Source organism: Echeneis naucrates, chromosome 21 (genome assembly GCF_900963305.1).
Source record: "Echeneis naucrates chromosome 21, fEcheNa1.1, whole genome shotgun sequence".
Lineage (NCBI taxonomy): Eukaryota > Metazoa > Chordata > Actinopteri > Carangiformes > Echeneidae > Echeneis > Echeneis naucrates.
This window is the reverse complement of record NC_042531.1, coordinates 4,569,247-4,596,695: the sequence shown is the minus strand read 5'-3', so window position 1 is coordinate 4,596,695 and position 27,449 is coordinate 4,569,247. Positions and strand designations below refer to the sequence as shown.

General features: G+C 43.0%; 2 protein-coding genes across 2 annotated transcripts; one reads left to right on the top strand and one right to left on the bottom strand.

Moving 5' to 3' along the window:
• Window positions 1-834: 834 nt before the first annotated feature.
• On the top strand, window positions 835-21,277 carry ints6 (integrator complex subunit 6). The gene is made up of 18 exons (XM_029530917.1): window positions 835-1,358; window positions 1,479-1,556; window positions 2,274-2,423; window positions 7,145-7,234; window positions 8,766-8,949; window positions 12,572-12,697; window positions 13,047-13,198; window positions 13,320-13,472; window positions 14,615-14,747; window positions 14,841-14,935; window positions 15,020-15,130; window positions 15,433-15,648; window positions 16,132-16,258; window positions 16,348-16,490; window positions 16,597-16,783; window positions 17,638-18,003; window positions 18,515-18,608; window positions 19,368-21,277. The coding sequence occupies exons 1-18, from the start codon at window positions 1,248-1,250 to the stop codon at window positions 19,459-19,461; spliced, it is 2,610 nt and encodes an 869-aa protein (XP_029386777.1). The 5' UTR covers window positions 835-1,247; the 3' UTR covers window positions 19,462-21,277.
• A 209-nt stretch (window positions 21,278-21,486) lies between these two features.
• serpine3 (serpin peptidase inhibitor, clade E (nexin, plasminogen activator inhibitor type 1), member 3) lies at window positions 21,487-25,843 on the bottom strand. Its single transcript, XM_029531024.1, has 8 exons — window positions 25,579-25,843; window positions 23,796-24,023; window positions 23,157-23,399; window positions 22,879-23,077; window positions 22,701-22,801; window positions 22,504-22,590; window positions 22,328-22,411; window positions 21,487-21,539 (listed from the first exon to the last, which is right to left on the bottom strand). Exons 1-8 carry the CDS (start codon window positions 25,841-25,843, stop codon window positions 21,487-21,489), a joined length of 1,260 nt encoding a protein of 419 aa, XP_029386884.1.
• Window positions 25,844-27,449: the final 1,606 nt, after the last annotated feature.

The following is a 27,449-nucleotide window of genomic DNA, read 5'->3' as shown; positions in this document are numbered from 1 at the left end:
CACTTCTTCTCATACATGTCACTTCTTAAACGTCCTGCTAGAATAATAGTTTTCATTTCTCTCCTTTATCTGAGTGTGCAGCTCATTGCACACACGGAAAAGAGACAAAGTCTTGCCATCTTCGAGCTGCAGGGTGTGTGTGTGTGTGTGTGTGTGTGCATGCATGTCAATCCCTTGCAGCGACTATTCAGCTAAACCTGGTTTCCTTCAGATCCTTTGGCAGAATGGCTGTCTTCATTTGGCCATCACATTAAAAACCAAGTGCCCCAGTGCCAGCGAATAGTTTCAGGCAGCGCTGACTGGCATTGCCTGTTTAACGTTTCACTGTTTGTTTATGTTTTTGTTTTTGTTTTTTGTTTTTTCTAGATATCCTCCACCTTTGCTTTCAGTTTCCTCTCTTCAAGGCTTGTCTTCCACACAGTAGCCCACGCCCGTGCTTGTGATGAAGTAAATGTTGATTATGTAATCAGAGCGGACATAGTGCCCGTTTGTGAATGACCTGCACTCAAACAACAGCAGCAGTCAATGCTCCCCCCCTAAAAAAATAGTGGTGGTGGGGGGGGGGGTCGTCGCCATACATGTTGTGATTCTTTATAACATAAAAACGTACTGAATATCCTCCTTGCATTCCTGCCTCTCGGGCAGAGCGAGCATGCGCAGAAGGAGCTCGGCTTTGGCCTTATTTGGATATGATAATGAGGGGCTCGGGCCGACCAATGAGCGGAGAGATTTTGCAGCACGTGACGGTAAAAGACCGCTTCGGGGGCGGGGCCAGGAGCGGGGCTGAGTTTAAAAGCGCTGGACGAGACAGAGCGCATTCAGTGTAGGGAGAAGCAGGCAGTCTGTGTGAGGGGGAACTTTGTTACTATGAAACTTAGGAATATTTACAAAATATTGTAAAAATTATCAACATCCCTCGTCAATCAATAACCTGCCCCCAGGGTGTGAGTTTTTTAGTTTAGTTCGCCCGGAAAGGGCCTCTACACTCACTATTCTTACACTTTTTTTTTTTTTTTTTTTTGGAAAGAATGTGTGAGACCAGGCAGTTAGCCAGACAGCTAGCTAGCTAGCTAGCTAGCCTGCTCGCTAACTAGCCAGCCAGCTAGCTAGCTAACTGAGAGGTTGGTACAAGGCGGCAGGGAGAACAAAAGATTTTTTTATTTAATTTTTTTTTTTGGTATATTTTTTGGCGTTTTGGCCGGTTGTACTGACACCAAGTCCATGCAGAACGTGTCATTACCATCACAATGCCCGTTTTACTTTTTCTGATAGACACGTCCGCTTCAATGAACCAGCGCACCCATCTGGGCACTACCTATCTGGACATAGCAAAAGGCGCTGTTGAGACTTTTATGAAGGTACTGTAACCGCGGGACACATTCATACACCGGGGAGACCCCTGGATCCACTTTGTGCTGTTGCAGAGCTCGCCTGTCAAATCCTGATCTCTCGTCAATAATTCTCTACTATTTCCACAGCTCAGAGGGAGAGATCCGGCGAGCCGAGGGGACCGGTATATGTTGGTAAATTTTGAAGACGTTCCCTTCGGGATCAAGGTAGACTTTTTTTTTTTTTGTTTTGTTTTTTTTTTGTTTTTGTTTTTGTTTTGTTGTTGTTTTGTTTTTGTTTTCGGGTCATGTCCGGCTTTACATTGCGCAGATTGACTTGTCCTTCCATCGCTCCGCCACGTTGTGATCGCTACATCAATTGTGTAGAGGAAAAATCTTCAGGAGGAGCTTTCATACCCCTTTTAAAACATGGCCGACATTTTGTTTCAGTGTGAGCAGCAAGGAACTCTGGGTGTTATTTATACAGCGAGGTGATATCTTTTGGGGAGGGAGGGGGTGAGGAGGAGGAGGAGGAAGAGGAAGAAGGGGGGGGGGGGGGGGTGACAGAGTAGCCTACTTTAATTGTTTAGACCAAATTGTCACGGCGCACATGGCGACTTGGGTGCTTTTGTAATTTCGCATTAGTCGCATTTGTCTGATAGAAACAGATCAAGGCCCTGACTGCTCTGTTGTCAAATGATTGGCTTGTGCAGAACAGAGAGGAAGCGACCTATATTAATATTTTATATATATATACATTAATATTATTTATTTATATATATATATATATATATATATATCAGTGTTTTATCAGTTCAGACTCAGAATAATAAAAACACAAGTTAATCATTCACTTGTGTTGAGTTTTTTTTTTTTTTTTTTTTTTTCTTCTTCTTCATGCATTTTTAGTAACCAAATGTTTTTGTTTTATTTTTGTTTTTAAAGGCTGGATGGAAAGAGAGCCATGCCACATTCATGACAGAGCTGAGGAATCTCCAAGCAACTGGACTGACAACTATTGGCCAGTCCCTGAGGACCGCATTTGATTTACTCAATCTGAATAGATTAGTGACTGGGATAGACAACTATGGACAGGTATGTAGCAACTGAAGAGGACAGGGAGGGCAATCAGGTTTAGGAAGTGGTATGACAAAGTGCCGATGCCCCCTCCCTCTTCCCGCCTTCCTCCAGAGTCCCACCCCTTCATCCACTTCCCCATCCCCAGTCTTACAAGCATCAACCACCTGCATACTGTGACCCCACACACTTTCAGTCATGTGCTCAAGACACAAACATAACAGCAACAAGTACAAAAAAAAAAAAAAAAAAAAAAACCCAAAACAGAAACAACTTACTGGCCGTAACTGCTGTTGATTTCACCGCTGAGTTGATGCCTTTCGTTAGTGTTCTTAATGCTAATTTTCTACTATAAGCGCAGTGTATTTAAAATATAAGCATTTGTCACAGTCTTGGAGGGATAAATGCCCCATGAAGTCGTATTTATTAGTTATACTCAGCTGAACCTAACGCATTCTAATGCAACATAACTTAACGTCCATTTTTTTTATTAGTGTTATATTGAGTTTTGAAGGAAAGGTTTTAGTGGATTATTTCAACTTAATGATTGGTTTGAAAGTTGTACTGCATTAGACCTATCCTATTACACAGGGACGTGACTAACATTTAAACTACGCTCATTAACACAAATGAAGCGGACAAAATATTTAAAATGTCTAATTCTCAGTACAACTTTTAAAGTGACGGAGAAGTTGAATCAGTGATTTTCCTCTGTCAGTTCCAACATTGCATTAAAGCCTTCACAATGGTAGGATTTATTGCAGGACTGTTTATAATTATATAATTATTTCAAACCAGATGGATCAACCAAAGTTTGTGTACTTTCTAGCTTGCCAGAGGCCGTTTTAAAATGTTTATATGACAATTTGAAGTTTTTGCCCCTGTTTTTAAAGTATCAGCTGTTTTTACTCTTGCTGAGATTCAGACAGTGTAAAGCTGTACAACTGGGATTGGTTTCTTTTTTCCTTCCATCTTAGCATTAACTGAAGGAATTAGTCTCACAAAGCCATTGACTTATGAAATATGATCTTCATGAAAAGCTCAAGTCGCAAAAAAATGTTTAAATGTGACAACGGTGAAGCAAGTTAAAGGAGAAACTAGATTTTTAAATGTGTTTGTGCATCTTCATGTTGCACAACTGGCATTGAATTTGTGAATTTGAAACAATTCTCACCTCCAGCTGAGGAGGAGTGATACACAGCTGGAAGCCTGCAACAAATATTCATTGAGCACACAAAGTCTGTAACTAATTCAGTGTTACTGGTCCGGTTCCAAGAAGTTCTGTCTAATGACATCATCAGTTTAGTGTCAGTGGTTGAATTTCCATTTTAAGGAGGTAGTTGTTGAAAGTGGAGCTGTTTTGGATACCCGCAATGGAAAGAAATGATTGGATTCTGCAGTCCCAATGTGATTCGCTCATGTTAGTCTACTTGTCTGCACTGCATGATGCCTTCTTTCATCATGCTACTTATACTGTAGGGCAACACAAAATGATGAGAGAAGCCAAATCTTAATTTCAAGCTTAAACTTGGGGGGGAGAAAAAAAAACAAAACTGAAAATGGCTTGCAAAAGATGCAACACATTGCACAGTAACATTTTCTTCCCTTCAGTCCAGTGTCTGAAAGGGAGGTGCAGTTTTCTTCCAGGGAAACAAAGGGGTCATTATTAATGGTAGTGTAATAGTCTAGTTCATACCCAGTTTGTCTGCTCAGAGAGTCTGAACAGTTGTGTTCGATAAAGAATCTGGATGTCTGTTTCCCAGTTTAGAGGCAAATCATTTCCTTAGTGACAAATGAGACAATGCTGTTATCCAGACCAATGCGTACATGCAGCATGCTTGTACATCATTTGGTGAGTTTGTCAAATATCAACTCTGCTGTCATATATGATATGGACACACAACTTTCTGTAAACACAAACAGAAAAGCAGAGATCAAGGTTACTGTGTCCTGCACTGGTTACCACTGACCTCTAATGACAGGTTGATTTGACAATGATTATAATTAAATGACCTCTCTCTGCCTTTTCCCAACTGGCAGAAGATCAGTTACAGAATAGAGGGCACACTCCCTATAGCCACAATTCGACTCTGACGTCAAAACCGAACTGTAATTATACGTGGCTAGCATATTTTATAAAGGAAATGTTGTAATGAACATTACTCAAAGGGCTGCTACTAGCTATCATTTGTATTACCTATTGCCTTAGTCCCTTTATTTACAAGAATTTGTCAATCCTAAAACATTACCAAATAATGTAAAATACCCATCACCATTACCCAAAGCCTAGAGAGATGGCTTCATTTCCCTTCCTTTGTCCAACCGACAGCCCAAAACCAAACAGTTTTATTCAGTTTAGAATTTTTTTTAAATTGATTGAAAGCAATCCTCACACTTGACAAGCTGAATCTAGTTAGATTGACCATTTTGCTTGATCATTAAAAATGTTCACTCCATTGACAAATTGATTAATATTGTGGTGCATTAATATTGTTTTAGCACAACATTAGCGCACCATATCTAATTTGAGCTGTTGTTTAATTTTGTATTTAAATTTGAAACTCAACCAGTCTGCAAAGAACAGTTTGTTTTTTTTTTTTCCTCTCCAAGGGAAGTGGAATATGTACATAAGCATGTTTTTACACTTAAAGTGATATTAGGCTTCAGAAGGCCATGGTGCAGAAATCCTGACAAAATGATCTTAAACTCGGTGTTCAAGATATAGAGCAGCCCGTTCCAACTCTCTCCTTTGAGCAGTCAAGCCTGACAAAGGTTTCATCAGCGATCCAACGACCGCGCACACTTTCTGTCGCATGTGTTTTTCAATCTCGATTTGCTTCGACAGCTGTAAATCAAAGCAACGCAGTAGCCTGGGTTTTGGTGGCATGGTATTTGAAGTGCCCCATGTAATAACTCTATCATCCGCCTGTCTCTCCCACTTAATTCACACAGACGAGTCAACTTTAATTTTCCATTGTCATCCTCTTAAGTGCTGAAGGTGTATGATGTTTGCTGGGTAGAGAGCTAGAGAGGGAGAAGGCAAAGAGTAGTAAGCCTGTGCTGGGAGTTAATATAGCCCTGGAGTGCTTCTCTCTACAGTAACAAAGAGCCCTCCAGGTTGCCAGGCATCTGAGATGTCTCTCCCTTGGGAAATGGAAGAGTGGCATGGAGGAAGAGAGGAATCCTGACACTGATCACAATTTTATTAAGGGAGCAATGAAAAAGGACGGGGAAGGATGAGAGCAAGGAAATGATGTGAGCAGTCATGTTTGGCCATCAGTTAACATGTCAGCGGGGGAGGTAAACAAGGCTGTAATGGCTCTCCACCATTGTTTTAGCAGACCAGAGATGCTGATGCTTCAGATGGACTTGGCTGCAGCTGACTACATAGACAGATCTCCATTCAGGCTGCAGTTATTCACTCTTCATTAGTGATTAATGCATTGATAATTGTTTGAGTTAGTTTATCATCTTTATGTCGCAGTTATGGCTTGTTTTCCCAAATCTAATAACCATCTTTTTTTTAATTCTGCAGTTTCATATAAAATGGATAAATAAGCAACTTTCCAAATTTGAGAAGTTAAAGCTAGAAAATCTCTGGCATTATTCATTAAAACTTAATTTAATCATTCATCAAAATACATGCTGACTTATTAGTTATTAACTGATTGCTCCAGCTCTGCACATGCCAATACACTGACCTTCCAGACGGCAGTGAACAAGATCAGGGGAGCAGAGCCGATTGATTGTGTGTTGTCAATATCGACTGAGCCAATGCCCCTAAATCTGATTTAAAGAGCTGCATTAGAAGCAGCACTTGCATGAATAGCAGCAGTAAAAGCAGAGAGAGCCAAATGGGTGGTGTTTCATCCGCGTCACACATTGCCCTAACCTCCTCTTCATTACCATGCTCAGAAACGTGCCTGATATCATAAAGGAATTTTTGGGGAAGTGAGTCAAGTGAGGGAAGCACATCCATGTTGTCAAGGATACCTACAGAACTGTTGGTGTCGATAGTGTCCTGCTCTGTTTACACTGACCCGTTTGTAACTGCACAAATCCATCATTCAGCAGAAACTGCAGCTTACAGGTAGAGTTCAAACCAAGCGAGTCCAGCCCCATTAATGGTTGCACCGCTGTCAGAACTGCGTGGCCTTTATGAAGTCCGTATGACTCAGTGAGGGCCCGCGCACTGACCGCTGCGTTGAGGTCAACTCGCCACATTTTCCTTTGGCCCTCTGCGGTGAACCCACAGGCCTGATCTATAGGCTGTGTGATGTATAGTGTGTGTGCTGATGTCATGAAATACTGTGAGGTCCAGCAGAGAAGAGGATCCATATAGATCCTCAGGTTATACACTCTGCCATCTTGGAGGATGGCCTGAATGTTTACTGCAGACAAGTAATTGCAGCTGTAGTCACTCTGTACTAGACGGTGCTTTTCCTGTTTCTATTTATCATCCTCTAGAGTTAAGGTTCTCTCTTTCAGACACCCACTCACCTAAAATAGATCCCCTGTAAGTTATCCATGTAATGGTAGGTTAAATGTGCTCAATTGTGCCCGGGATGTTTCAAGTGCCATAAAGATGCAGGTGCTAATTCCACTATGGCGTTTGTGCTTGACTGCTATCAATGCTCTTAACTCTTTCCAATATGACACTTTACTTTTATCTGCTCTCATTGTTTAATATTTAAATTGTGATTTGATTAAAAAAAATCTTGTCTTTTTTCTCCTTGCAGGGAAGAAATCCCTTTTTCCTCGAACCTGCCATCATAATCGCCATCACCGACGGCAACAAGCTGACAAGCACCGGCGGAGTCCAAGACGAGGTCAGCCAATGTCTCCACGGGGATGAGGAGTCCCAGCCAGTCGGGAGGGCTTATTTCTTGGTTGAAAGACAACTCAAGGGCCTGTCTGATCCCACATTGTTCACTTCAACACACGAATATAACCATTTTCCTGCTGTGTCACTGAGGCTAAACTTTGACTCACAGAGCCTCTGCTGTTAATGAAGTGTGTTAAAATTAGATCCATCCCATGACTATGAAGCAACAGAGTCATTACCTCTGTCTCTGTAAGCTACCACATAGTTAAACATCTCCACCTCAGATGGATGATAGAAACAGGGTTTAGGCTGTAAGTAAAACACAGATTTAATCAACCGTTTTATCAATTATAAGGAAAAATGTCATTTTCAGTTTCCCTAAACTCAAGTTGATTAATTCATCTTTATCATCAAATCAAGTGGGGGGAAAAAAAATCCTAAGCACATATTCATATTTGCAAGGCCAAAGGCATTTTTCTTCCAGATGCCCCAAATAATTAAACATTATTCATCCTTCCTAATTGATCTTTAGATTGTGATTTTTAGGTAAGTGATGGCGATTAGGAAGGTTAAACGTATGTATATTCAACAGTGATTACAGACAGATATGTGAAACCAAAAACAGCAGGCTTATTCATTGACTTGAAAATACATAATTTCAAACTTTTTTTTTTTTTCTTTGATTAATTGATTTCCGGTGCAGTTGTTGCTTAGTTTTCTGTCAGTCAATTCATAAGCTCTCACTTAAGCTGTAATTATAACACAGAAGTACAACCACCAAGATCATTCATGAAAACACAGTGTCACCTTTAAATGACTCGTCTGTGGTCTGCTGCTCAGATTTTTGACCCACTAACTCACTCAACTTGAAATAATTTCTATTTTTCTGCTTTTTTTCTTTAAATTTTCATCTGGCGTCCCTGCTATTTGTGAGGCTATTCCCTTTGAGAGGGAGAGAGCCTCCTTAAAGAATGAAGTCACTTTGATAGCTTTAGAATTAAAACTTGTGGAGGACACCTACGGTTAAATCTATGATTCTGCAGCCACAGTATAATTTATGGCCGCTGTAATAATTCCAACCTTGGACCTGTTCAGGCTGGACACAAGTTAAAGTGACATTTGCTGGGGACTTTAATTATAGCTCTTTTGCTAGTAATTTAAAAGTCTGGCCTGACTAAGAAATGTCTGAAAACAAAATGTATAAAAACAAAGTGATGTCAACTCCTGCTGTTAAAGCATAGACACTCTCATTTTCAGTTTGATGTGGCTGCCTGCTTAAATGCCTTTGAACAGTTTGGACTTCATGGTTAATTACCAAATTGCTTATAGAATTTTAAATGGTAAAGGAAATAAGATTTGATGTAGCAAATCCTGTGCATGCTGAAAAGAGAATTGTTCTTTATACAAGATAACCAAATGGAAATAACTGAATTATATGGTGAATTAAGAAACTCGATCCCATAAGAAAACCTTGTCTCTAGTTTATGATTTGTGCCTCCTCTGTCATTAACGTTCATGTTTCCTCCATCGTCCAGCTCCATCTGCCTCTGACCACCCCGCTGCCGGGCAGTGAGCTGACCAAGGAGCCCTTCCGCTGGGACCAGCGTCTGTTCGCTCTGGTGCTGCGGATCCCTGGCAATGCTTCAGTAGAGCCTGAACCCCTCGGAGGCGTCCCGCCTGACGATTCTCCCATCACCCCCATGTGTGAGGTCACGGGAGGTAGGCAGACTGCTTGCATTTGGTTAAATATGTGTTTTGCACCCTCAGCTGGGAAATGGTTGCGTCTTCTGTGGCTCTGGAAGAGAATCGTCCAAGCTGAGAAAATATCGAAGTTCGGATTGGGCCTTTTTCTCCAAATAATATGCGCTGAGAAGAGAGGGAGAGACGTTTTCAGTAGATCATCTGTACATAGCTCCTCCTCTGTGCTCACATCTGCAGTATTTAGCTGTATGTGACAGAGACGTGTGTCTGCGCAGCAAAAGTCCGAACTTGTGTTCTAGAGGTAAAAGTTGATTTGCCTCTAAAAAAAACGTCGCTAAAGTTTGTCTACAGATTTGTCTCAATGTGTCTTTCAAGAAATGGGGCAAAAGGGGTTCCGAAAAGTCTTAATTTAGAGACAGGTAGGCTAAGTTGTTTGTATTAAATCATTTTAAAAAAGCAACAACAAACGAGGTAATTCCAACACTCAGCAGAACCTCCGGTGGTGCAAATTCATGACCTGCTCACGTGGTAGTCGGCTGACCAGCGGTGTAATTTGATCACTCGCTCAGCTGGTCCTGTTATTGCAGTCTATCCACTAATAATACAAACAGTCCAATAATTTGGAAAAACAATACACTAGATATTGAGATTCAGATGGTTGTGTCTGCAGCATTTATAATTTATTAGTAATGTAGCCTGCAAGAAAAATAAAAGTAAAAACTACATAGTCATCCTCATAGTGTCTTTTTCAAACATTACACAAAGACAGCTGGCAATTTGGAAAGACACCAGAGTTCAGCACCACACAATTTTGTGTTTTATAGAGCCAGATGTTGCTCTTTTAATTTTGTTTACCTGATTTATATAAGGGCAGCACAGCAACATCGTGGTTAGCGCTGTTGTCCCACACCAAGAAGGTTGTGTGTTCAGTTTCCGGGCCTGGGGCCTCTTTGTGTGGTGTTTGCATGTTCGTCCCATGCTTGCGTGGGTTTCCTCCCGCTGTTCAAAGACTTCATGTTTAGGTTAACAGGTGACTCTAAAATACCCTTAGGTCTGAGTGCGACTGTGTGTGTCTGAGTGGTTGTTTCTCTGTTTGTCTCTCTGTGTTGGCCCTGTGATTGACTGGCGACCTGTCCAGGGTGACCCCGCCCTCGCCCTCAGCCCCCGCGACCTGGAGACAGATAAGCGGTATAAGATGTGCGAGAGTGAGTGAGTGATTTATATCAATGAGGGTAGGGTTAATGGCACAGATAACTGAGCAGCAACAAAAGTTACATCCTCTAAAATGATAATAGGGTTGGATGAACACCTCTCTGAAACACTTTAAAGTATAAACTGAACATTAAAGGGCCGTTGGATGTATCAAGGTGTATGTAATAGGTTGACAGCTGAGTGTGAATATCGTCGTAATGTTATTTTGGGAAAAAAACCCACCGTAGAAATATTCCTCTTGGGACGGACACAGGCCTAATTTCTACAACAGAACCCCCCCGGAACATGCTGGGACAAGCTCAAAGTATTTATAACACAAGATCAAAATAGCTATTTGCTAAATGTATTCTGTTGCAAGCTGATGAATCGTCTGTCGATGCGCATAGATTAGAGAGAATGAGTCTATTTTATTTTATTTTTTTAAAACCTGACGATAGAGGTAAAGATCACCTTGGTAACTGTTGTGTGTTAAGAATTGGCGAGGAACAGCACGGAGCTTTAGTGTTGCTCAACATTCGGAACTACCTGTGTTTACAAGTTTGCTGCTGGGAGCTGAACAACCCGAGTAGAGCACCGCATGTTCTTGTTGGGGGAGGCGGGGTTTGTTGGTTAAGTGATTTGCTCAAGTGCACTTCAATAGTGAATGCTGACTACGGTGAGGGAAGCCCGGATTTTCCCACCTGGTTCAGTCTTGGACCTGGACCTGTTCTTTTCTCCCTCTCAGGGCCGTCGTACATTATTAGTCTAATGATTTCCATTTTTAATCCTCCGTCCCAGCTGTGGGGGGGAAGTCAAACCCTGGCAGCCAGCCTGCCAGTTTTAAAGAACATCATCTTGTAGAAGTAAACATTAACCCGTCCTGTTCATAGCCCCTCATCCTGCCTGGCTGTGGAAGCAGCTGGAAGGAGGAACAGACTAAAATGATGCTGATGGCAGGTTAAGATTAACACACACACAACAGAGCACACCGACGCTTGTGTTGCAGCCGGTGGTGCTGAATGCAGAACATGACACAGCTCCATTGTCACCGACAGTCTACGGTACATGCTGCCTGTCCATTACTGCTGATGGCAGACCTGACACAAAGCCGCTGCCTTTTGAAATGAGCAAGTGAATGGGTGCATAACAAGGTCACAAGAGGTGAAGTCGGAGGCAAATGGCCAGGAAGTTGAATTTTACTAATCAGCTGTAGCTTTGTTAAGACGGCGTTTGATACACGCTCTGTACATTTGTCTGATGCTGTGATGAATAAACTAAAGCAGATTTGTGCTTCCAGAGCTATGCCTCATGCAAATGTACTTTTTTTTTTTTTTGCATTAGTTGTGCATAGAGAATGATAACCCCATCAAGATGAGCACGCTGTTAGAGTGCTTTCAAATTGCACTGTGTGTGCACTATGAAAATGTTTAAATGAAACTAAGAACTTTACATATAAATAGTATTGTGTGCTTTCATCCTGGATTTTTGTTAGAACAGGTGACGCATTTGTACTCATTTGTGCATGTCTGAGTTTTGACAGCTGGCAGCGTTGTGTATCTGGTTTGAAATTGGCAAAATACCTTAGGAACCAGGTTGAATCCTTCATCTTTCTTGCATTAAAAGCGTCAAGCAAAACATCCAGTGAGTTATGTCTCTATAAACAATAGGAATGATACATAAAAACTAAATTGTATTATTGGGAAAAATGTTTAACTGTTTCTCGGAATTTAACCTTAAAACTTGTATGTCTTTTGATTCCACCAGTAAAACTTATGCAGTCCTTTGTTTTGCACATTGTTCAGCCCCACAGAAAAAATTAAACTTTGAATAATAAAAATAAATGTGTTCATCATTTACCTGATTAAAAATGAGTCAGGTTTTTCCTACTAGAACAGTAAAGCCATGCCAATATCACCCTGTATGGCGAGTTTAGTTTTAGTTCTTAATTTGCAATTTTGAGCTGCTTTAATGAATTTTAATTAGTTTTATATTAAATGTGTATACAATGCCATTACACTGACTACATATTAAGTGAGTTAAGCTTGCAACAAACCCAAAGCGATTCTTCACCCACCTCAGTAGTTTGTCTCTGTGCTGTGGAGCATTTTAGCCTCTTAGCTGATTATTTAGTTTTTATGGCTCATAAAACATGTGACTCAGTCTCTAAATCCACTCTGCACTTCCTCCTCAGAATCAAACAGCAGATCAAGTTAGACTAGTAGCAGGAGAAGAAAGAGAAGCATTTAGCGGCTAATGAGCTAAATATTTCTTTCAGGTGTTGTTGGAGCTAAAAAGAGAACGACTATTAAATTAAAACTCATCAGCAAAGTAATGCAGCTACTGAATGCAAATAGATTTGACTTGTGTACACAGCGCCACACAATCAGGTTCCATAATGGTGAAGGCCAACACTGTGAACTTAAATGCATGTGTCTTTTATGTGTTGCAGGACGGTCCTACAGTGTGTTCTCTCAGCGTATGTTGAATCAGTGTTTGGAGTCTCTGGTGCAGAAAATTCAGAGCGGAGTGGTGATAAACTTTGAGAAGACCGGGCCTGACCCTCCTCCACTAGAGGGTAAGATCTTTAGTTTGTCTAAATAAAATGTATGCCCACTTTATTTCTTAAAGTCCTTGTTGACAACTGCTGTGCTGCATTTGTTTGATGAGTGGAGGAGCTCTTTGCGCTCTCCCACTCAGTGTTTTCTATTTTTTAATCCCTTTTAAGCTTTTCTTCCCTGTTCATAAACAGCTGGTGGATGTCACTGTTAGAACCCCCACCTTCGTATTTTATCTGCCTACACACTGTTTCAGTTTATCAAAACCATTTTGTTTTGTGTCATATCTTATGGAGGCCTTTTGTCTGAGCTACCGCTGGCCTGTTATACCTGTAGATTAATAATCCTCCCCTGAATGTTTCTGTGCAGACGCTCCTGCCGAGGCGCTCAAGTCTGGTCCACAGCCTTGGCATTGCTGTCACAAGCTGATCTATGTGCGACCCAACCCCAAAACTGGTGTTCCCATTGGTCACTGGCCTATCCCCGAGGCTTTCTGGCCAGACCAGAACTCCCCCACGCTGGTAAGAAACTTGTGGAGGAATCATCAGAGTAAAATATTATGGTTTGACAGTGTGCTTTTTCCTGGATAGGCCTTTTTTGCACGTACATCATAGATGATAAATTTTTTTCCCTGTGTGACAGCCCCCCCGCTCAGCCCACCCCCACGTTCGTTTCTCCTGTCTGGATGCTGAACCCATGGTGATAGACAAGGTGCCCTTCGACAAGTATGAGCTGGAGCCTTCACCTCTCACACAGTACATTTTAGAGAGGAAATCCCCGCACACCTGCTGGCAGGTACGGCACACATGCACACACGCAACTCTTCTTGAATAAAGGACTTCAGAGTTTGGCCTAAAAATCCATTTTATTTTATTACTAAATAGTCCAGTAAGTAAAAAGGAAAAATTCCAATAATTGTGTTCAAGTTGGCTGCTTGTTTGATAAATAGATTTTTGTACACACCTGAGTATTAACAGTGATGTGATAAAAGCGTCTTACTGATACCGACATCAGTATCAAACCTAAAGTTCCTTATTGTCATAGCAACTGTCATTAATGTTGTTTACCGCTGTTCCCTTTACCATAATGATCGCTTTCTAAGCCTTTTGCCGTTTTTGTTTTGAATTTATGTAGAAAAATTAACATTGACATTTCCTCTCAAACAATCCCACCCTTGTAAAAAAAAAAAAAAAAAAGTTTGCTATTGTGATTTCAAAATTCAAATCCTCATGTTTATGCCATTGTTTAGGCAAAGTGACTAAATATTCATAAAATTTTGTTTGGTTTAATCAGAGATTTATTTATTTTATTTATTTATTTTTAAATAGTGTAACTGTAATTCTTGAAGCAAGTTAACTCTGATTTGTGCTAAATTTGTTCTAGCAACAGAGCAATGCTAATGCTAACATGCTATGTTGCTACTGTGTCGGCTGCATGAGACTTGACATGGTGACATGTTCAGTGTTACACACCAACATGGTAATATTAGGATGTTCGGGCATGTTGAGATGAGGTGTGTTTGTTTTCATTCACTGTTGCTAACACTGTCACACAAACATGCAGCTCAATGCTCAGTGGGGGGGCGGCTCAGGCCTGCTTCTCTGCTGCCACCTTCAGACCTTTAACATATTTGCCCCGCTGGTGGTAAACAACGGACACCAGAAAGATTGTTGCCACCTTTTTCCTGTTGCTTTCTGATATGACAAGGATCCCCCTCTCACACACACACACACACACACACACACACACACACACACACATGCAGGCTGCTTTTTAAATACTTTTAAGGGATCGTTCACACCTTTTCATCAACGTACATGATTTATTCAGTATTGATGACGTTATTGATTGTATGACCTGCACACACATCAGAGAAAAACTGCAGCTTGTCAGTGTTGTGTTTTGTGACCATGCTGATTTTTCCCTTCGTCTTTTAGGTGTTTGTATGTAACAGTGCCAAGTACAGTGACCTGGGCCAACCCTTCGGCTACTTAAAGGCCAGCACGGCTCTTAATTGTGTCAATTTGTTTGTGATGCCCTACAACTACCCCGTACTTCTACCGCTTCTGGGTAAGTAAGACTCTGTATGTGTTGTAATTTCCCTGAGTCCAGTTATTTAGATTTATTTGAAATTTAACATTCATCCACTTTCTTTTTTTGCAGACGACTTAATCAAAGTGCACAAGTTCAAACCAACCATCAAATGGCGGCAGTCCTTTGAGAACTACCTGAAGACCATGCCTCCATATTATATCGGGGTTAGTGGAGTCGGCATCTCTTCAGTTCTTCAATGTTTTAATGTTTTTATTAAAATATTAAAATGACTGTGCTCTTATCCACAGTCTTTGAGGAAAGCTCTAAGAATCATGGGAGCGCCAAACCTGCTGGCCGACAACATGGAGTACGGCCTGAGCTACAGCGTGGTGTCGTACCTGAAGAAGCTCAGTCAGCAGGTTTGTTGTTGGTCTTTTGTTAGGGCGTACATCACAGAACATCTTATTTGTCAACAATTTAACAAGAGACATATTGTATTATTAAAACTGTATTTCAAGTGTAAACCATTTTAGCTAATTTTTCCTTTAGCCTCCACTCAGAGTTAAAGTAGACAAATTATATTCATCAACAAATACACTCATAACCAATAATTTCTGCATACAGTTGTTTTTAAACCATTTATTAACGATAAGGAAAGTGTTCCTGCTTTTAATGTTATCAGAAAGCCTTCTCACAACATCTAATTTGTCCTTATTTACAGTCAAAGATCGAGTACGACAGGCTAATTGCCTCCATTGGTAAAAAGCCTCCCCCAGAGGCCGGCATTAAGGTGCGATGGCGGGGTGGCGGTATATCTCTGGCCCAGCGCCGCGACTTCATCCAGCAGCTCCAGAGTCTCACAGGCGACGGCCCGACTCTGCCCTTGGAGCTCAACCCCAAAGAGTTTCAGGGTTTTCATCTGGCACTGCTGAACAAGGTCAGATTTGATCTGTTTATTTCCTTTTTAGTTTTCTAAATTGAACCTTTCTTTATCATACATATACAATCAAAAGCTTTTATGAGGAAGCACATCTAAGTACCCTTGTTACTCAGCCACAATTACACAAATCAACTTTGTCTCTTATTGATGTTCGCTGAGCTGCAATTTTTTATTTTTTATTTTTTTTACATTAACATAACAGACCGCTTTCTCAAATCTGACTACTCAATCAGACTCTCCCTCCCTGGCTTCCCATGCAGCGGCCCTGAGGTGTATATTGAGATGTTTTATGAAGTATGTTTGTGTGCTCAGAGCACTTTGGCCTTTGAAAGATGGTTGACTCTTTCAGGCCTAATCCTTTCAGTTATAGCCGGTACAGCAGTATTTCACCGCAAAATGTTTTTCTTGACTTTAAGGGAGGCTGGATTTTTACCTTGCATTGTTAAATTTACAATCCCATCTGTCTTGTGTCACACTCAGGGCCTGAAACCTCAGAGTTTTAGGAATCCCTACGACATCCCACGCAGCCACTTGCTGGACCAGCTGAGCCGAATGAGGAGAAATCTCCTCAACACCAGCGTCTGCACTCTCAGGGGGCAGGACTCAGGTAAGTCACTGTCTGGATGTTCAGCTGGTGTCTCAGAAATTGTACCTTACCTCCTCCATGTTGGTGATTTTTCCTTTTCTCCTGTCCAGACCAGCTCCACAGTGTGCCAATCGCCCAGATGGGCAATTACCAGGACTTCCTAAAAGCTGCTCCTCAGCCTCTTCGAGACGCAGACCCTGAGCAGCCCAAACGCCTCCACACATTCGGCAACCCCTTCAAACTGGACAAGAAGGTTAATCCCCCTGAGTCATGCCAATACCCTTTTTATGAGGATAAGCCTTTTGATAGATAAGCAGTAAAATTGACCGTTACTTTTGTCTTCCTCACTTTTCTCTCAGGGCATGATGATCGACGAGGCAGACGAGTTTGTGACTGGACCTCAGAATAAAGGCAAAAGACCGGGAGACAGCAGCAACATGCAGGGCGGGGGTCCCAAGAGGCGCCGCTGTATGTCCCCTCTGCTGCGTCTGGGCAGGGCCTACACACCCCCAGTAACACCCCCTGCAAGCCCTCGACCCACGACAGGTGAGTTTTTTTTATCAAGGCCATACACACTTTATTTCATCTTAGTCTCAGCACAAACATTTGTGTGTCAGTGTTTAAAGATGCCCTGTGGTGTTTTCAGATCTCACCAAAACCTGTTGTGCGTGTGTGTCTGACAGTCTTATCGAATTAATTTCTTTACTGAGAGGGTTATTCTTTAGTTTTGTTTTTTTTTTTTTTTTTTTTTTGGGGGGCGGGGGGGGCAGCTAAATTTGGATGGACCACTTTCCAACCTTTTGCGTGACTGCATTGTTGTGAAACTATCAACATTGGTACTCCAGTGGCTTTGTGGTTGTTGGAGAAAGATAAAAAAAAAAAAAAGAAAAGAAAAAGACTATTAGTAACCGAAGAAGCAGAACCAGGTTTCCTGCCTTTTGCTCTCTAAAAATTCAATGCAGCTCCAAAAACACTAAACAACACTACACTAAACAATAAATTTATCGCACAATTCACTAATCACCTTTCTGTTATACTGCAGCGGTGTAATTATCATAATTACTAGTTTGTGATTTCTAGATATTATTCACAGATTAACGCATTTCTTCACATCAAATATTTTATTCAACACAATGTCAGAATCCAGGTGTTAATGTGACAGTACTGCTAACCTTCACACACTCATTTCTAAGTTTACAGAAATCCCCCTGAAATCCCCTCCCCAGTAGACCTGCATAACCTGAAACTTGACAAAGCTTCTCCAAAGCCACTAAAGACATAACGCAGTGTTTGCCATACATATGCTGTGTTTTGTAGAAATTAAAAACTCTTGAGTATGATTTTTCCTACCAAACAGAATAAACAAATGCCACTGTCTTCAAAATCTATTTATCTCATAGACATGGATGACGGAGTACCAGAACCAGACATCATTATTAACCACCTGAATCAGAACCACTACGGCTCAGACAGCAGCTCAGACTCAGAGGCTGATCATCCCTCAGGGACCGCCAACCACCAAGAGAACCACACAGGCATGGACCCCCAGGACCTCCGGCACCGGGACGAGGAGGAGAACGGGCGGCCTCAGGTGGCCGAGCTGCCACCCACAAGCGAGGAAGGAATGGAGGTGGTGCTGGTGGACGACCAGCCGCCTCGCTACCTGTCACCTGCAGCTCTGAAGAAGCACATTCACAATGAGACGATGAAGGTCAACAACGAGCTGAGGGCGCTCATCACCAAGGAGATCAGGAAACCTGGCAGGCGTAAGTACAGTGAGCGTGGTCTGTGGTCTCACGTAGAGCTCAGCATGGATAGATATTCTTTGGGTTAAAAAAAAAAGTAGTAGTACCAAACAATACTTTTGATTATACTTCACTTTTAGAAGTAGTTTAACCACAAAAGACAAAGTCTGATGCCTGACTGCTGGTACCGGGCAGTTTTTGATGCATCAGTAAGAATTAAGAAAATATACATTAGTTATTTAAGCAAAAATGCTAAAATTTAAGTGGCTCTAGCTTCTGAAATGTAAGTGTATACTTATATGTAAGAAAATTTCAATATTTTTGACATCTTGAGTAATTTCACTTTGAGGCTGAGAGGGGAGAAAAATCATTGTTGCAGCCTGATAATAAATTATGACGCTAATTAGAGGTTTTCTGAGAGGAAATTGGATAACTGCATATTATTGATAGTTAATATTCTACATGTGAATAGAGTATTGATTTCAGCTTTCATGGGAATACGTGAATAATGATTCAGTTCCTTCTGTTTCAGACTACGAGAAGATCTTCCTCCTCCTGAAACAGATCCAGGGGACATTGGACACCCGGCTCATCTTCCTCCAAAACATCATCAAAGAGGCAGCCAGGTAACTAGACAGAATTCACTCAGCATACATGTCATGTTACCGCAGACTGAGAACTTGCCCATGTAGTTAGAAACAAAAATCACAGCGGCTAAATTGCAAAACCAGATACAGAATAAAAATACACCATATTTACATCAGGAAGTGCAACAAGGGGTGTGCTAAAATAGCAGTATTATATTTCCATGATAAACTGGATTTAGCTGCATGAACTGAAAGATCTGGCCTTCCTCAGAAAGTCTGCTCGTGCACTCCTTCTCATACACAGCATCAGTCCAATCTGCTGGTCAAGTGGACACGCAAGTGCTTGTGCTCCACAAACCCATCACGATGATGGCTTTGGCAGTTTTGCTCCTCTTGAAACACCATTCCTCTGTGAAGGCAGACGGTTTCTGCTGCTCCGCTTTGTAAAAGTTAGAGAGAATCAAACCCTCCTCTGATACATCCTACAACCTACAATCACCACAGAGTCACCAGATCATCTCCAGGTGGCGTGATTCAGTCTCAGTGGAGATTTAAGGTGTACAGGGGGAGCAGAAATAGAGACAGGACAGTCTCCTACTTGAAACTCCCCAGACAAACAAACAGAGATTCATAGGATCTGCTGCTGCTTTCAATAAGCTGTGATCAACAAAACATCTTCATTATGTAACTTAGATGAGACGAAAACATTCTAAAATGAAAGTTGTTGTTTGTTTTGTTTTTTTTAATGATGAACTTAAACATTTTTTTGCTACCATTTGCCCCCCCTCCCCCATAAAGGTTCAAGAAGCGGGTGCTCATTGAGCAACTGGAAAACTTCCTGGAGGAGATCCACAACAGATCCAATAACATGAACCACGTGGACACGCTCTGAGACCAGCTCATTCCCAAACTGAACTTTTCTGATAACCAACCCGACAACCCTAAATGTCCTTCGATCCCTCCTCTCCTTCCCCTTATCCTCCGTTACCGCCCCCCCCCCCCACTCTGCAGAGACGAGACCAGGCAGCACCCAGCTCCGACTATCACCCCCCTGAGTGGACTCATTTGATCAACATTAGTGATGGTCTTGTTGGTTTACACACAGTATAGACTTAAAGCAGTGTTGACCCTGGACGACGTAAGTGCATTTTAAGATATAAAAAAGGGGAGTGAGGAAGCATTTTATTGCTGCAAGTGAAGTGTTTCCCTATGCAATGAGATTCTGTGGTCTGTAGAACATTTGAGGCAGGGATGGGTTCTGATCCGCGAATCCATCCTGATGCGTCTCCCTCGTTTACCCCCCCCCACCACCACACTGATTTGATTGACTTCTTTTAAAGAGACAAAGGGGAGTGAATAAGCTCTCCGTTGTCAACATGGAGGGGGGAGTGTAACGAAGGGAGTGCAGGATGTTTCCGGAGAGGAACGCACAGCTGCCTTCACCTGAATGTGACGTCCGGTCATGTTTTCTCTGTGGAGGAAGGTTTTCAGGTCACGTGCACGTTTTCAGCCAACTCAGGGTCAGACGGGATTCAGCGGAGACGCTCATGAAACACTTTGCTCCTTTACATTCGTTCACTTTTTTGCGTTTTCATGTTTATCCATGTTTTGTTTTTTCAGGGGGGCATTTGGTTTTGTGGGAGAATGAGTCGAATGTTCTTCTGTGTGACTGAGTTATGTTTTTGGTTTTGTTTTTTCCTACACTCCGCAAACTGAAGCACTCCACTGCTGTCAAATTGTGCTTCAGTTCAAATACTGTATGTCAACTTGCAGTTTGGCTGCAAGATTCAAAAAATTAATATAACTGAGTAGTAACTTAAGGATGAATAACTTTTGTTCCCCCCTGGGGGGAGAAATGATCCACAGCTTTCATTACCTTTGGAGATGTTAAACTTAAGCCTTTGTCTTGCAGTGCAGGTTCTCAGAGAGGGTTAACACAGTCTAGATATCACTACGAATGATGAAACATCATTGGTTACAAATGTTGAAATACAGGGACAAAAAGCTCAGGAACTGATACTAATGCATCACGATCAGCAATAACATTGGAGCTACTTTTACCCCCCTCACGCGCCCCCCCCTCCACTCCATTTTAATCTTATTTTAGCCCAAAACAGCTGATATGCAACACAAACTGTTGTCCCCTGGAGTGCTGATGAACCAAGGTCTCGGATGCCAGCTTGTCCCAATGTGCTGGTTGCTGCCAAATAACATCCCCCCCCTGAACAGCCCCCGCTTTCCTTGCCATGAATCTCAAACCAACTTCTTGTCACTTAACCGTGAATGCACTTGTGTAGATTTGAGAATGTTTATTTAATGTAATTTAAAAGAAAAGCTACCTTTTTGTTGCAGAATATTATTTGTTTTGTTCCAATGATCCTCTTATTTTTGGTCAGGCCTGTTCTAATTTTCTCAAATATACACAAATAATCTGAATTAAGGTCTAGAGATCAAGAGTTGATTTTTGATTCAGAGGGCAGCCCTCTTCCGCTCCCTCCCTCCTCGGACAGGGACCAAAATCTGCCATACTTGTCTTTGTTTGTGAAGAGGCCGCTACCAAAAGAGTATTTTGAATACACTGTAAAGATGTAAATAACCCTAGAGTACTATTTAAAGAGAATGTTCAGTGGTAAATGGCCTTTTTGTAAGTATTTCCATGAATAAAGTTTCTATTTTACACTGTGAAGGGCCATGTAAATAAAGTGTTCTGTAAAGATGTGACTCTGCGTTTTTGTTGGTAATTTTCGGATCATCAGGCAGGAAAGAGGAAGATCAAAACTAAAATGTAAAAACATGTATTAAAATTTTATTTACAGATATGTACAAAAATATTGTCCCTCTTCCTGAAGTGTCAGTGGACCCTCCTGTTGGTCCACAAATAAATACCAGTAGTGAAATAGGGGTGTGTGAGAGAAATTTAGGGAGCTTGGTCAGCTGGGTTCATCACTCGGCCCATGAATAAGACGGATCCTGAAACGGAAAACACAAAAAAAAAAAAAAAGTCCATCACTCTTCTTGTACATTTAAATTCCAGACAAGTCAAATATATCTGATTTTTTACTGAAGGCAAACATTTTTGTTTACAGTCATTAGCCGCTCGGCTTTGTTGCCTTCTGTTAATCATTTTCTCCTGCTCCTGCGGCTGTGCAGGCGCCAAATCAAAGCTCTAAAATCCTACACGTGGGTCCTTTAAATGCTAATCATGCATCTGTAATATCAGACTTCTCCAACTGTAGAATGAAGATCACAATATTCTATTTTAGTTTAGTAATTGGTGCCAAAAGCCATAAAAATACCACAAGTACTAATGTGTTTGTCCATCTCTCAATACTTTAACTTTCCTCCCCCATCTGTTTGTCCAGCAGGACGAAATGCTTCAGATTAGGGCATTTCTATTTTCAGATGTGGATCAATACACATCTGGTGCTGTATGACTGAATGATGATGATAAAGACATGTCAATAATCTGTTTAATTAGTGTAGTTAGGAATAAAAACAGATCAGATCAGTTTTTTAATGGGAAAAATAAATATTATTGCTGATATTTTCAATGCTGTAAACGCGGTCTGCTCAACATTACCTCTTAACACCAGTAGCTAACTAAAGTTTCCCGTCCATGTAGGGCTCATTTAAAATCTCTGGCTGCCTGGTACACTTCTTTTAAAATGTGAAACGCCGCAGTGACGTCGATAACATGTCGAGTTAAAACACTTGGATCATCTGGTGTGACGATTCAAGCTGGACTGTGAAGTTCATACCTGTGTTAACCTGCCGTAGCAGAAATAAGAAGGGCCGGTCCGCCTTGAAAACGGGAGCACGGGATCGTTTGAGTAACACCATAGCTGCGAGAGGAAATCATTTTTTTTTTAAGTTACCTTGCATCTAAATGGCTCCTTTCCTCTCCACACCTTTATTATACGTGACTGTTTCTCACCCGTGGCAGCAGCAGCCTTCGTCCCGTCCTCTGTGACTTCTATCCTCACTTCATGAAAGGCATCAGACACATAAAGGCCCTCCTCCACTGCAGGAAAAAACAAAGTGTGAGCGAAGTTAAAGTAACCATCGTTTGATCTGCAGCCTGCAAAGCCTGAACTTATCAGATTTAAAGGAAAATGAAATATCTCCAATGACCTGATATTCCGGTGAAATCAGCGGCCGTCGGGTTGAAGGCGTCGCTGATGCCCATGGCGGGAAGCACCGACCTCAGGTTGAACCTGTTCTGCATTCTGAACCTGTGAACACCAAACAAAAGGAGTTTGTACGGCTGAGTCATCTAACCCGCCATTTCGGTCAACTGCGCGAGCGTCACCTGGGTAGGAAAATGTCCATCTTGGTTCTGCGCAGGCCGGCGTCCCAGGATGCCAGCTGGCGAGCGGTGAGCTGGGAGTCGAGGGAGGACAGCGGCGTCTTCCTCTCGCTGGGCAGGACCACCTGCAGGTTCAGGGAGCGGCCCAGGTACGGGAGCTCCAGCACGGTGTACCGCTGGTCTGATGCCGTCCTGAACTGACCTGTAAAGTTCAGGTGTGAAAGTTTTCATGCACTCACAGATTCATGGAGTCATTCGAAGAGACGGACAGCGTGTCTTACCAAAGCCGACCTCTGTGGCCTGATACATCATGGGCACCTTGATGGCGCTCCCGTCGGAGAGGGTGAAGGGCAGGTTCTGGGTGTTGGTGAAGAGGAACTGCTTCTGCCAGACGCCCCTGAAGGCCACCGTGTTGACCAGGGCCATCTGGAGCCGGTGGCCCCACCACAGGGCCTCCGTCTGGGCTTCACCCGAGCCTGACAGCTCCCCGCTGCTGCTTCCAGCCTGCAGGGGCCACGTCTCGTCTGGGAGGGAAAGAGGGGAACTCAAACTCTGTGGTCCACAACTCTTTTTTCTTTTTTTTTTTAAAGTCAGGAGCATGCAATGACTGTACGTCTTAAATAACTGGTACAGAGTAAAAAAAAAAAAAAAAACATGCTTTACATCTTATCATGTTTATTTTTCCCTCAATTCTCCAACACTAATGGAAAAATGTGTGAGCAGCAACACACACTGTATGAGTGGTTAGAAACAGAATTATAATGAAAAAGCTGAATTATGGTGTTTTTTTTTATCACTAGGGGGCAGAAGAACCCAACAGCATACCAAAACACAACTCTGGCGCATTATTGCTCTTACAACAACACGCCACACACAATGACACTCAACCCTTCTAATGGCTGACATTTAGAGAGACGAACCGTGGTGCTGCCCCGATCGGTCCGGCGGGCTGTGGGTGTGGTTGGGTTGGCTGAAGTTGGCCCGGACCACGCTGGTGTTGGCCCAGGCCGCTGCGTGTTGCGTGAACTCGGTCAGGAGCTGGACTCCGCTCTGGATGAACAGCGTGCAGGTCTGCTGCAGCCACATCCCCTGACTGTTGTTGCTCATGTCGCCCTGCGAGTGCAGCAGGAAGTCTTGTACCTGGGCATCTGCAAAATAGGAAAAAACACAGACGGGTCAGATGTAGGATTTAAGACTCAGGCTTTCCAAGCTGGGTGGGAAAAAGTTGGATGCACTGTGAACTGTTTCATCTTTCACAGCCAATCGTGAGCACTTCTGCTGAACCATCCACACCGTGTTCAAAAGCTCAGAGTAAATGTCCCTCCAGCAAAAACAACCGCACCTTCCTCCAAATATATTCAACGGCAGCCCCGGGCTTGTTCTGGGGATAATTATACTGAATCGACAGCGTATCCCTGCAGGACCGTGCACAAACAAACAGTCATTTGACTCTCTCAGTCTGTTGACCTCACAGCTGGCAAACTACAAGCGTTTACAGATGAAACGGTCCAAACCCAAGTCAAACACAGACCCTCTGCTGACGGTAACGTGTCTGCAGTCCACAGAGGTCAACGTCAGGAGGCAGAAGCAGTCAATTGTTGGTTACTCTCCCGTGAAGCTCCTGATCATGTTTTCTTTTTCTTTTTCTTACTGCTGTTTTTAAGGGCTCCTGCCAGGTTTGGCCCAGGAGGTACACCTGCTACCCTTTCCTTTTCCCGCCATCCCGATTCCCTCCGTACAAATCTCTAAACATCTACTACAATCTTTATCAGGAATTTAGGCTAAACTTCCTGGATTGTTGCTGCTTTATTGAATCATTTACGTCAGCCTGACCACGTTATTGTTTCTTTGTATACATTTGATAAACCCAGAGGGGTATTTTCTACACCGTGTGATTGATACCAAAAGGTGGTGTCTTTCCGGTGCAGCAGAACTGAACCTAATAACAACAGACTCACCCTCGGGCTGTTGTAAAAACCTAATAAATTACTTTTGAGCTGAAACGATCGATAGTCCGAAAATAAAGCATCTACTTTGATGATGGATAAATCCTTTGAATTATTTATCAAGCTTGAAGGCCAACCATTTGGGCAAACTGTTGCAATGTTGCCTCTCAACAAGAAGGTCATGGGTTCGGTTCCCGGGCCTGGGGCTTTTCTGGACAGAGTTTGTATGTTCTCCCGGCGCTTGTGGGTTTGCTCCCACCATGTTTAGGTTAACTGGTGACTGAGTGGTTGTTGGGCTCTGTGATGGACTGGTGACCTGTCCAGGGTGACCCCGCCCTCACCCAGTGTGAGCTGGCATTGGCTCCATGGATAAGCGGTAGAAGATGTGTGAGTGACTGTTTGGTTCAGAAAATGCTAAAGTGCAGAGCCAGCCTCCTGAACCAGTGCTGAATATCAACCGCTCCCATCCCTGACTGACATTAGGTCGCATTGGGAGACAAAAGAAACAGCAGCTGCAGCTCGCATTTTGTTTGTAATTAACCACGGTGACCTCTCGACCCCGGGGCCGAGCTGCAGGAGTGGTTAATGAGATTAGAGTTGGTGTGGAGGCAGGTATTATGGCTCCAGACACCACTGTGCTCTGCAGGGCCAGCAGCAGCAAGCAGCACCGCTCCACGCCACCTGGTACCGACAGCCTCTCAGCCCCGAGGAGCAGCTAATGCTACCTGAATGAAAGCTGAGCCGAGACCAGACCCACCGTTCGCATTGTATCCCAGAGCTCCCTCCATCTGAGCCAGCGTGCTGCCCCTGGCGCCGAGCTGCAGCAGCCCCAGAGACGAGGAGACGCTCACCGGAGACACGATCAGGTTGGAGTTGTTCTCCGTCTCCGTCAGCCTCTGGTAGAGGCTGACGGCGAACCTGGTGTGCAGCTCCCCCATGCTGTCCTGAAGGCTGCTGTTGCACTGGCTTCTCTCCGCCAACCAGAAGCACACGAAGAGCGAAGCCAGCGGCAGGCGACACATTTCCTCAGAGCTGCAGGCCGGGAAGTGTCCTCAGGGTGCAAACAAAATCCTGTCAAATCAGAAGACAGAAAACACATCATTTAGATCAGTGAGGTCAGTGAGGTCAGCCAACATTAATGAAAATAACACGAGGACAGTAAATGGTCCTCTGAGCTGGAGACACAAAGGAGTATCCTGAAGGACCACTGGGAGTCCCCAGACCTCACTTTGACAACCACAGCTCTGAGCTAACAGTGTGAAGGAGATAGGCAATCAAGCCTGACACCAAATATCTGCAGCTTTTTGAGCGCACTTCTGCTCACGGAAAATATCATCTGCAAAGAATTAAACGCAGGACTAACCGTTTTATTGCTGTTTTTATTTACAGTGAGCACCTCTGCTTAAAAAGACAGAGATGGTCATATATTTTAAAAAAGAGGAAGGTTAGGTGAACCCTGTTGTGATGAATAATCCCAATAATGCGCGGTTATTTGGACGTGCTCTGTCCTACCTGCAGCCAGGTGAGGTGGTCTCCGTGTGACTCCGCTTCTTCCCGCAGACTGACACCGACCATCCAGCCTCGCTGTCTCGGTCCTGTCGCTCTCTCTCCGAGGCAGCCTGCAGTCATAAGACCGTGTTTAGAGGCGATGTCCGTACCACTCCTGCCTCCCCGGGGCTATAAGGAGCCAGGCGGAGGGAGGCATGTCCCCGGCCAGCAAATCCCAAACCGGCCAGAGGGAGGACAAAAAAAAAAAAAAAAAAAAAAAAAATGCGTGGCGTGCACGTGCCTGCACGCACGGGCTGGGAAATTAAAAATATGCTTGTTGGAAACGTGGCTCAGATTTATACAGAGTAGACCGAAGATTTTTTATTTTTTGCATTCATTCCGTTTTTTTCCCAGCCTGCTTTTCAACTTCAAGCTGAGTCCTGCACCCTCCGAAGTTCACCCAGACATGTAATGAAATTCATGTATTTCTACAGAGCATCATGGAGGAGGTCTGGACCAAAGTCCTTATGGAGAAAGAGCCAACATGTCTGTGGTAGTTTGATTCATGTGGGTGAGCCGCTTAAAAAAAAAAAATGGGGAGACAATCCAAAACTGGGGCTGCAAGCTCGTCTGCTCCCGCTTCCTCTGTGAAAAGGCTGACAGGTGAAATCAGGCCTCAGTCAGACCCTCAGTCAGACTCTGGACTTTAGAAAAGTAATCACATCTTTATGCTGTTTGTGAGCTGTGCAGCTGTGCTAACGCAAAATGTTCGTCTCTGCAGTGCATCTCCAGACGATTGGCGTTGGAGGAAACGTCTCCATGGTTGAGCCGACACGCAGACATATCAGAGGTCAGCATCTCTCCTGTTTTTACAGCATTTCTTGGCTTGGCAGCTGGCAGTGGCTGACACAGTGTTGGTGGTTGTGTTATTGCTCACTGTTTGGACAAAGTTTTGGGTGTCCAGCCATCAAAGGTAAATAGATTAAAGCTGGAGGAACAAGAAGTTAAAAAAAAAAAACCAAAACAAAACATTTATGAGATCGGATGTTTGATTAATACAAATGAAAATGGCAACAAAAACAAAAACTTACATTCTGATTTAAGTCATTTTAATATGTTGCTATTACTCAGACTAAGATT

Bases quoted from the DNA above. Each gene is read 5' to 3' on its own strand.
- ints6 (XM_029530917.1), top strand. From the start codon at position 1,248: ATGCCCGTTTTACTTTTTCTGATAGACACGTCCGCTTCAATGAACCAG. The intron at 2,424-7,144 runs GTATGTAGCAAC...TTCTCCTTGCAG, and splicing joins GGATAGACAACTATGGACAG to GGAAGAAATCCCTTTTTCCT. The intron at 12,698-13,046 runs GTAAGATCTTTA...GTTTCTGTGCAG, and splicing joins TGACCCTCCTCCACTAGAGG to ACGCTCCTGCCGAGGCGCTC.
- serpine3 (XM_029531024.1), bottom strand. From the start codon at position 25,843: ATGTGTCGCCTGCCGCTGGCTTCGCTCTTCGTGTGCTTCTGGTTGGCG. The intron at 23,400-23,795 runs GTTCGTCTCTCT...TTTCCCTCCCAG, and splicing joins CCGATCGGGGCAGCACCACG to ACGAGACGTGGCCCCTGCAG. The intron at 22,591-22,700 runs GTCATTGGAGAT...TTTTTCCTGCAG, and splicing joins TGATTTCACCGGAATATCAG to TGGAGGAGGGCCTTTATGTG.